The sequence below is a fragment of the Semicossyphus pulcher genome, unplaced genomic scaffold, assembly GCF_022749685.1.
Source record: "Semicossyphus pulcher isolate SPU_LCO1_2020_fin unplaced genomic scaffold, fSemPul1.0.p SCAF_13, whole genome shotgun sequence".
NCBI lineage: Eukaryota > Metazoa > Chordata > Actinopteri > Labriformes > Labridae > Semicossyphus > Semicossyphus pulcher.
In genome coordinates, this window is record NW_027211637.1 from 26,935,688 (window position 1) to 26,946,815 (window position 11,128).

Consider the following 11,128-nt stretch of genomic DNA (forward strand, 5'->3'; position numbering starts at 1 on the left):
GTCAGCATTTTTTCCCAAATATTTAACGGCGCATTTCGTTACTAGGCAACGCGTGACGCCATGGTAGACTGTCCCATTACTGATTTTTATGCACTTCTCCAAACCCTCGCGGGCTCACGCACAGACACCACGCCTGACGTCATTACAGTCTGTGAGGGATCAGTGCTCACGCCTTACGGTGGAGATTGGGATTGGGCCAAACAAGCGTAAGTCATAAGGAAGTCTTGTGTACATCGTGTGAACACACTGATCAGTCTTCATTGTGTGGTATTGTTTTATTTCATTGATTACAAAAGATGGTGCCAATGTTGAAGCAGTTTTACCCCTGCCTCAAAACAAAACAAACTGTTTAATGAGATGTTCTGACACAAATTTGAGTTTAACAATAAATAAAGATTCAAAAGCCAGGCAAATGCAAGAATTTCATATAATCTATACAACGTAACAACAGACACAATATCAGTGTCCAAATACTTTCAATATTCCACTTCATTTATGGTATTAACCCAAAACTGAAACTCTCAGAAAACAATATTAAAACAAATAATTTAAGCATAAAAATAAAAATGTTTTTTTTGTTTTGTTTTGTTTTTTTGTGTTGATAATTTGGTGAAGCTACAGAGCTCAAAAGACAATGTGCCGATAGCTAACTTGGCTAATTATTTAGCATGAACATCAAGCTAAGGTAGGCTAAAATTTTAGCCTCCTTTACCAACCATTGGAAAAACCACAAGAACAGACACACGACAAACCAAAACCAGATTCTTCATTAAGGCATATTGAACATCTCTTATGTTCAGGCACTATGCTAGGGAGTTTTACAGATCCCACTGTTATATCTGTAATCGTGAAAATTTAATGTACAAGACCGGAGAACTGGTTTATCGGCTAGAAGCCACTGTATTTAATGTGAACAATGCAAACACTCTTTACTGATTATGCTCATTTTAAGTCGTGTAACAGCGATATCGGCCAAGCTGCGCTTAGTGCTATAGTGCAAATTTATGCCTCTCAGACAAACATGAAATCTCACTCATTAATAATTACAGAATCAGAATACCATTGTGACGTTGCAGAGGGAAGAAGAGGCATCCCAAACATTGAATTATGCAGAAACTATGTATTGAATTATGCAGGACTAAGACGAAGGAGTTTTGATTGACCTACTAAAATGCAATTGTTGTCAACTAATCATGACCCCCTTAAAGCATTCGCGAAGGACAGAGCTCCTTTTGCTGACGATTCAAAATCTCAGACCTGCGTTCCAGGGGGTTTTCAGAAGCCTGCGCCATCCACACGTACGGACAGCACAAGTACATTCAGAGACTTTTCCGGTGACAATCTTCTTCTCAAGCAGACGTTTTTACATCCAGTAGATTTGGATCAACAGCATTGCTGTGCTTACTGGAAAAAAAAGAAAAAAGAAGTCACTTAGACTGAGTAAGACATAAAAAAAAAAGCTCTTACAGCTCTGTGAAAGAGGAAAAAGCAATGCAGGAAGTTGGCCAGCAGTTAAATTGGAACCCATGACATCATGTAAGAGGGAAGAAAATCATCCTGAACGTTAATAAAAGATCATGGACATGCACACTGAAAAATCAGAAGAGGTTCTGCCCACATTATCACACATCATTCTTTGTTCATTCGGCATAAATGACTTCAAATGTGCTTGGTGATCCATCTTCTTACCTATTTTGGAGCAGTATAGGCTCTCCGGCACCGTTTGTCGTTTCATTTTCGGCAATGCCTTTCTGTGAGCTGTAATCCAATAACGACTAATCAATATTACTGCTAAGCGCACGAGTGATCAGGCAGACAAGAAGCAAGAAGAGCTTGAGGAAGTGGAAAGAAACACCCTCTTCAGCCACAAGACGACGGGTAACCCATTACAAAGAAAACCTCTCCCAAATCACGTACACACACACACACAAATAACACTGCTTCATTTCTAAGAGCAGAAATCAACAGGGCACCACAGAATCAGTGAAAGGAGGTTGTTATAATGTGGATTTTATTGGTACATTCCAACAAAAGTTCAAAGTGCTGTTTTATAAAAGCTTCTTGTGGCCAGCTGTTCCAGCATTTTAAAAGAGATGACTGAAAAGAAAAAAGCATTAAACAATATCTTAGGGAAATGGAATAAACAAGTTGCATAGGTAGAATTGTAACTGGGAACTTCACAACGCACCATGTTTCTGCACATAGACTGACAGAGCTGTTATACCACCAAATGTGGTTTGTTGTCACATTTTGGTTTCATGGAGCAATCTTTTTAACCATGAGGGTAACTGAATGTTAATGACAGACAAGTAGCAAGTTAAGAAATGTAATAGAGTTAGGGTTCACAATGTTACTAAGACGTTTTGTAACTTGGTTTAATAAGTTCATTTTTAAGAAATACTCCGATACAGCGAGCACACAACAGCCACCGTGTAAATAAGGCGTTTCCTGACTAACATTTCCAGCTTTGTCAAAACCGTAACCACAACTTCCGTTCTCTCAAAGCTGATATTAGAATACATCAGCTACTACTTCTTCAAATGATGAGGGTTTGAGTCAGTTCTCTCCTTTACGTTCGTTCTGTTCATCCAGGAACAAGTCTGCATTTTACACAGACACACAAAATCTACAGTCTCATTGCAAATACCTGTTGCAATGTGTTCCTCTCATCCCGTAGACTCTCGACATGCGAGTATGTGAGCTGATGCAAATTAAATCATCATTTCTATGCACTTCTTTCACCAGCATATGTGCTTCCCCTTTGGTCATGTAAATATGCAACAGCCTCAGACACTGCCGGTCTTCTTATCTGTACTTGATACCTTATCAACTGAAATAACCTGTTACCAAGTTGAGTTGCTCAATATTTCTCCTGGCCACCCTCTTTTTCTGTCAGCCACTTCTGGAATCTATGTAGAGTGATTTATATTGCTTAACACTAAAACCTTACTGTTTCAAATATGAAATATACATTTTAACCATCACTTTTTTAAGAATGGCTCATCCATGCATTCATCACCTCACGACTGGACTACTGCAACAGCACCCTTCATGGCACATCCTCCAAAATCCTCAACAAACTACAATACATCCAGAACTCTGCCGCCCGTCCGCTAGTGATCATATCACCCCAGTCCTTCAGCACCTCCGTTGGCTCCCCATCCAACAAAGAATCCAATTTAAAATCCTCCTCATCACATACAAGGCCCTCCACAACCTAGCCCCCCTCCTACCTCACTGACCTCCTTCGCCCAATACACTCCCACCTGTAACCTCAGATCGGCCAGCGCCAGTCTCCTCACCCCTCTCACCCGATCCGAGCAGCGGACCTGGAGGGTCAGAGCCTCTCTCCCTCATCACGTCAGACACTCTCCCTCTTGCCCCTCTTTCATAACTGGACTCAAAACCCACCTATGTAAATCTGCTTTTAATCTGTGACCCCTCTTTATCTTATCTTACTGTTGTAACTGTTATTGTTCTGCACCTTGATTGTTTTATACAGTTTATTGCTTAAATAAATAAAATGTAACATTATTATTATTATAAACGATTTCTCACACCTGCTTTGGTGACAGGTAATGGGGATATTTTACCCTCCACCGCAGTTTTAATTTCTGATGCGTGCATTTATTACTTTTTGTAGCACAACTGACCCAAAAAATGTATGTGTCAGTTCTTTCAGCGAATCACCACAGGTGTTCTTAGATTTAACGCGACATGTGATCGGCTCACGACTGCAGCAGCTACATCTCATACAGTCTGTGGTGCTGTTGTGTAGTGAAGTATACGAATACATTATACAGTACTCCAATGTCATCCATATCACTTTAAGGATATCGATATTGGTACTGTTATCGTACTTTTTAAGCGATTCTAATTCCTTGAAACCGAAAGGGAGACCATAAACAAAACCCAGACAAACTTCAAACCTAATCTGTGGTTGCATTTGAACCTTAGTTGTAGAAAGAGCTCTGCCACAAGTAGCTTATGGTGGTTTTGGCAGGTGTTGACAGAGTGAGCAACAGCTCTGTGGAGGAGAGTGCTCTGAGGGCTTGTAACAGCGTCCAATTATGACTACGTAAATAGTGTGAGGTGGAGAAAAACCTTCTTCAAAGGCCTTATGAAAGCACACATGCAACAGTTAACACTTGACAGTCACAAAGCTTGGACAGTCTGAAAATGCTGAAATAGAAAAAAAAAAGCACGGAGACATAAAGGAAAGGTTAACAAGCCACAGAGGGATCAGGCAAAGGGTTAGTCTGCATAGTTAAATAAAAGAACATTTTACCCATCTTTTTCCTTTTTCTTGCAAAAGAACCAACCCGCTCCAACGGCAACAGCGACCGCTTTGATGAGAAAAAATAGAGATGTATGAAAAAAAAAAATGGTGATGGGCCTGAAGGCCAACAGATGTAGTGCCCTGTAACTGTGTGAAACAATCCTGACATGGAAATGGTTAGAGTGGTTATCAAAAAAAACTTTTCTTTCAGGAAATGAATGCAGAAAAACGATGGCTATGACTTTCCGTTAGAATAGCAAGTTGATCCATTATTGAACCTTTAATTGAAAAATGCATATTATGTACAGAACACAAGCCACAGCAAAGAAACACAACAAGCCATTTTCCCACATGAATATTATCCAGTGGCTGACAGTTTCACTCTGAGAAGAACAGAAAGCCAACTCATTTAGTCCCTAGTCTACTTTAAAATAATCCTGCTGCTCTTCAGAGGACATCACGATTATCTATCTCTCAACATACCTTTAGGATAATTGAAACTTACCAACAATAGAAACACCAACACCCAAGATAATATTGGTGGCACTCGAACCAAGGCCTGTACAAGAAACATAGAAACAAAGATTAGAGAAGTTGTGAAACTAGACATCTCTTACTGTTAAAACAACGAACAAAAGAGATTGCTTTGATACCTACTACTGTATGTTTCGGATATATCAGCTAAGGCTATTACGGTGAGATGAAAGTAATAATCTCTTAGATTATCATTTAAATAAATGTTTGTTAAGTCACTATCTATCGCCGAATGAGGTAACAAAACGGTGACTGAGCTGATGGTCCACTGATGAAAGCCTAGCCATAGTATTATAACGGATTGGGTGTCTGGTGTGACATTTGGCTGCTTTTCCGCTCTCTGCAAGTGTTGCGAGTAAACAGTAATCTACTATGGCTGAACAAACACAGAAAAGATGGATGACTACAGATACAACTTCAACAATAAGTGAGAATCCAAAGAAAAAGAAACAAACTGGACGCTCAGATGAAGCAAACAGTCTAAAAAGGAAAGCGAGGAAAATCAAGAGTTACAACCGGAGCCAACCGTGGACGTCACACATGCGACGCTGTCTGGATATCTGGGACGTGTGCTCCCGCAGTTACAGTTTATCGCCATAATTGACGCCAAAGAGAACGAAACTGAGATCTTTGAGATTACAACTTTAAGTGAATTGCTCATCTAGTGAATTCAGTACCTTACAAATCTGTGCAGTAAAAGCAGTAATAAGTAAGTAACAAGTAATGCTGGGCTTGTAGTGAAACGATAACATGGCCTCTACCTGGCTTCTCTTCCTCACTGCCATCCTTTTCACCTGGGCTGCTTGTAGAGGGTGTTGGTTTCGGCACTGTGGTTCCTGTAAAAATATTAACGAGTACTCATGAGAGTGTTACGAACATCAGGGTGGTGCTCACATTTAATCCTGTTATTGATTATTATCTGAAATGTACTTTTAATGTACATGTATTCCACACACGCCGTTTTAAACAGAGCAGTGACTCCACAAATAAGAAAACGGACTGGTCACTCGATATTATCAGTCCTTAACCTAAAAGAGCTTTTGCTGGTCAAACATTATGCACTTTGGAGTTCCAAATCAGAGACTTGATAGTAGAAAGCGCAAATACTCACTCTTGCATTTCAGTGTTAGAGTACTCCAACTGCCAGCAGTGCAGGTAATAACTGCAGACCCTCCTGCAGGCCTGTAGCCATCATTACAATTGAAAGTAACACTGGTACCATGTTGGAATAAATCTCCCATCTCGTTAAAACTCATGTTGGGTACTGTATCAGGTTTCGTACAGTTTTTGGCTGGAATGATAAAGAAAAAATAAATGAAAACAAGAAGTGACAAGTTATCTAAAACTAAACACCAGTTTTTGTTAAATGTGCAGTTTCTATTACCAATTCATGCTTTCATGTTTAAGTAATAATCTCAAAGATTTTCACTGAAATAAATGTCTGTTAAGTCACTATCTATCGCCGAATGAGGTAACACAAAGGTGATGGAGCCTGTGTCCCACTGATGAAAGCTTTTGCGACTTTGTGGAAAAAAAATCACAAGCAGCGGCCAGTTAGTGACGCGTTTTCCATCAGCCAGCAGTGGTTGGTCTGTCAGAGAGGGTAGGCGGAGCTAAGCGGCTGCTTTTCCGCTCTCTGCAAGTAAACAGTAATCTACTATGGCTGAACAAACAAAGAAAAGATGGATGACTACAGATTCTACTTCAACAAGAAGTGAAAATCCAAAGAAAAAGAAACAAACTTGACGCTCAGATGAAGCAAACAGTCTAAAAAGGAAAGCGACCGTCAGCGAAGAGCTACAACCGGAGCCAACCGTGGACGTCACACATGCGACACTGTCTGGATATCTGGGAAGTGTGCTCCCGCAATTACTGTCTATGGCCATAGAAGTTTTTATCTTCAAGATTACAACTCTATGGCCTGGTAGATGTATGATGAATGGATTGTTTTAGCATTGTGTGAGAAGCACAAAGATACCTTGCATATGTAAACGTGTTATTCCTTCCTCAAACTTTTGCACATAAACAAAAAACAAAACAAAAACAAAGCTAAGCTGATACACACTGCAGCAGGGTGTCATCTAAAAAAAGCGGAGGAAATCATACTAAACAAAATGCACTCGGGAAACTTTGACAAATATTTCCTGCACTGCAGTTTGTGCAAATTATCAAATCGAAAAAAAAGTTATTATAATGTTTGAGAAATTTAAAGGGAAAATTTAAGGGAAAGTTGTAAAATTAAATATAGTTTTTAAAAAAAATTTAATTTTGGTACATGGATTAATGAGAGGGGAATTTGGTGAGAGCAAAGTATTTAAATAATGTGGAAATATTTCTCAAACATTATAATAAGATTAATCCAAAAGACAACTGGACTTGGTTGAAGTTCTTGAAGATGTTTCACTTCTCCTCTGAAAGGCTTCCTCACTTCTAAACTGACTGGTGGATGGAGCTAGAAATAAGCCTCTGTAGGCTCTGTAGTGCTATCGCCACATCCTAACCTCTATATTAAATTTGACCAAGTAGCAAAACAAAAAAAAAAACATGCCAGAACTAGAAACAAGTAGTAATTTTTATTTGACTTACGTTTACATGTTGCAAGTTCAGGTGACCACTTATTATCTTTTTCACACACAGAGGTACTTTCCCCGAGCATCTTATACATCTCAGATATGCACTTGTGTGTCACAGTAGCCTTGTATCTGAAGGGAGGGCGAGAACCTCTAACCCAGACGGCATTTTCAATATTTGGCTCGTCACACTGAACGTCTGCAGGGAAAACAAATTTCAATGCAAGTCAATATGATTGTTCAATGCCACTGTATGTGAGCCTGTTTGTCACAGCTGAGATTACACTGGGAAAATGGGGAGAAAGGTTGGGAAAAAATGGTAAACACTTACAGATACAATTTGGAGGACCAGGCGTAAATGTTCCATCATCTGAACATTGGCGGGATTTTGATCCATTGAGAGTATAATCGTCTCGACAGGTGTATGTGACAACATCTCTGTACTCAAAGAACTCTTTATCTGGAGTGACACTGCCGTCTGCTATCGTAGGTGGTGGATTACAGGTGATCACTGCACAGTAAAAAAAAAACATTAGTTAAAGTAGAAATGGAGGACGAGTTGTTATGTAGTCATGTGCCTTGTACTAACACAGAGATGACCAACCATGACATGTAGGCAGCCTGTCCATCCAGCCTTGGTCTCCACAACGGATTTCACGTCTACCCACCAGTTTGTAACTAATTAGGGAGTAAAATAGAAAAAAGGTTTGACTTTGGATCACAAATTTTAACAAGGGTTTGTGTTAACCCTACACGTAACACTGAAAAGTAAGCAAGAACTACGAAATACTGGCTCTGATTGGAATGATTTGTTTTTTGGTTGGGAAATTAAAAAGTGATATTCGCAATATGGTTAAAAATAAGGAAATCTCTGAACATGAACCCTCTGAATTATTAGTTTATTACTTACCCATTGTTGCATGTGACCGTCGCTTTATCGCCAAACAGAGTATCATCAGGGTAATTAATATCTCCATTTAGCACGTCTCCAAGCGAGCCACAGTTCTTCCCTGAAAAAACGAAAACTCGTAAGAATTAAAGTAACCCATTAAAAAATGACTGGATATCGTTATGCGCAAAATAACTTAACTGTCAGGTCACAAAATAACCACTCAGTTAAGGGCTCTGAATCAGAGAATTGATAATAGAATATGCTTATATTCACTCTCGCATTTCAGGGCCACAGTACTCCATATCCCAGCAAAACAACTACTGGCTGAAGACCCTCCTGCAGCAGCGTAGCCAACCTCACAGGTAAAACGAACCGTGCTCTGCTCTGGGAATTCTGTTAATTCAATGTCTTTATCTTTCAAAACCATGTTGGGTCCTGGAACAGGTCTGCTGCAGCCTTGAGCTGTAATGATAAATAAAGGAGACAGATGAGAAGTGTGGACAAGATAGCGTAACACCAAACACCAGCTTGTGTATAATCACATTGATGTCACCAGCTTATCCGCACTGCCACTCACCTTGAGCAGTAATAACAAGGCCGAGACTGCTCAGAAGAAAAAAGTAAGCAACAGCCATGATGGAACCTGGCATGTCTGGCTGAAGTAAAAGAGCCATTTCTGCTAAACACAAAAGTAAAAGTAGTTAAGACAAGCAGAGCATTAACTGCTTAAGATGTTTGTGCCAGCGATAAACGCATTCATCCAAGGCCATTTCCGCGGAAAACAGACATGTAGCGAAGACAGAGAAGAGTTACCGTAAACACTACCCTGTAGTTTGATCAAACTTATCAATATTAGCTCAGTCGATGTTAAAACACTAGCAGCAGAAAAAACAATACATAATAAGACTTAGGTATTTTGGTAAGGGGATTGATGTAAATGCGCAGAGACTTGCCCGTCCTTACCTTACTCTGAAAGTGTCAAGCCAAACCCCATTCAAAATCGGTCGACTTATAAAAAAACTGACGTGACCCTGTCTCTGCAGCACGTCTTATACAGTCACCTCACAACTCGTCTGTTGTGATACATCGGACTGGAAAATTCGGCATTCAAATGTTTCAATATAGCTGTAAAACTTAAGTCCCTAAAACTAGCTAGTAACCTACGTCACAAACCACATCCCTCATCAGAACACACTGTGGGCAGAAAAAGCAGGTTAAGCTAACGGCATGTGTCTACATCGAACCTCAATTTAAATATGATCTATCCCGAATTTACCGGTAGTTCACCTATGTGAGGAAATGCGTTACGCTGTGGTCAAATGAGAGCGTGAATTACTAATAATCAACATATTCTTAAACTTCATAAAATCGCGACAGACTCACGCCAACCCAGGCTGGGTTAGCAAGCTAGCTATCAGTTAGCTAATGTAACATCAACAAACACAATGTTTTCGGCGGTACAGCCGTTCCGTTTTCGGTAACCTTTTGCCACACAGTTAAGTAAAAAAAAACATCACTTTTGAACTTACCAAACCAGCTTCAGATCACAGGAATCAATGCGACAAAAGCCTCTACAATGGCGGAATAATATTTTTGACTGCTCCCATTTCTTTGAGGGGAAGTGGGCGTGGCTTAAGTCAACAGTGACGCATTTTTTTGTCCTGAGAAAAACACGAAACTAACCTAATGTACAGTACAAACAGAAATTCAGACGCGATATAAACACAAACTGCTCTTACAGAAACCTCTGCAGAGTTGTTTTATTTATATTTTATTTTACTTAAAACTTTAAAGAATTTCACTTATTATGGAAGCATGCAGTTTGTGGTTACATCAACCAACCCAATAATGAAGTGGCAACATTTTTCTTACATAAATTAAATTTAGAATTTGAATTTTTTTGTTTTCCTAACCTGTTTTCCAACCAGACACAAAACAGTTTCTTCCCACAGGCTGATGAACACAGAACAGTTACAGAGCGTTACAACAAACTAACCAACATCCACTGTACCTGTAAGTAAGATTGTTCATCTCATTGTATGAACACACCTTTTAATCATGTAAATATCATCCCTCATCTGGCAGTATTTACCTCATGTAAATGAAACATTTTTTAATCATATTATTTCAGCATCCTTTGCACTCCTCATCATTGCACTATTGTCTCTCGTAGCATGTACATATTATTTAAATGTTTAATATTTAATGTCTAATGTAGGCTTGTAGTTTTTAGTTTAATTTGTAATGTTTAATCCTTGTACAACGAGAGCAAAATTAAACCAGAGTCAACTTCCTTGTACGTGTACAAACCTGGCCAATAAAGCTGATTCTGATCTAAATGAGGTGGGATGGAACTACTCTCTACTTTGACCAACTTTAGAAGGTTATCAAGATTTTTAATCCGCTGTATAATATGTTAATCTTCTGGCTCTACTGTTCATGTTGTACTTGTCACTCCTGGCCATGAAACCTGACTTAGTTTTGATAGCAGAGACGACAGACAAGGATAGTGATTTATAATAAAGAAAAAAAGTATTCTCCAAACAAGAAGTTTATCAATGTGACATAAAGAAAATCCTTTCAGGTCCATATGTTGTCGGTACAGGGCAACAGAAACCAGAGGAGGAGAAAAAAAGGATGTAAAGATGGCTTCACATTTTCCATTAAGATCTTTGCTGTAAACCAAACATGGATATAACTGATGTGACCTCTTATTGTCTTAATTTCTCTGGTAACAATGTAGACCTTGAGTAACAGCATTTATAGCGTGTGATGTAATGGACCCAACCCTGGTGGGGTCAATAAGAGGAAGTGATATCACTTCCTACAGAGCAACAGAGTCTTTTAAACAAA

The 11,128-nt window shown here is 39.3% G+C and overlaps 1 protein-coding gene across 5 annotated transcripts; it reads right to left on the bottom strand.

Annotated features, from left to right (window-relative positions):
- Positions 1 to 260: 260 nt before the first annotated feature.
- Positions 261 to 9,894, bottom strand: LOC138589756 (C4b-binding protein alpha chain-like). Of its 5 annotated transcripts, none has more exons than XM_069660193.1 (13): positions 9,805 to 9,894; positions 8,853 to 8,951; positions 8,549 to 8,737; positions 8,294 to 8,393; positions 7,988 to 8,061; positions 7,715 to 7,894; positions 7,400 to 7,582; positions 5,925 to 6,104; positions 5,575 to 5,649; positions 4,785 to 4,838; positions 4,289 to 4,346; positions 1,690 to 1,758; positions 261 to 1,404 (listed from the first exon to the last, which is right to left on the bottom strand). In XM_069660193.1, the coding sequence occupies exons 2-13, from the start codon at positions 8,947 to 8,949 to the stop codon at positions 1,350 to 1,352; spliced, it is 1,314 nt and encodes a 437-aa protein (XP_069516294.1). In that variant the 5' UTR covers positions 8,950 to 8,951; positions 9,805 to 9,894; the 3' UTR covers positions 261 to 1,349. The 5 variants fall into 5 exon arrangements, with proteins under 5 accessions (XP_069516294.1, XP_069516295.1, XP_069516296.1 ...); XM_069660194.1 differs by having other exon boundaries at positions 8,853 to 8,954; positions 9,805 to 9,892; XM_069660195.1 differs by lacking the exon at positions 1,690 to 1,758.
- Positions 9,895 to 11,128: the final 1,234 nt, after the last annotated feature.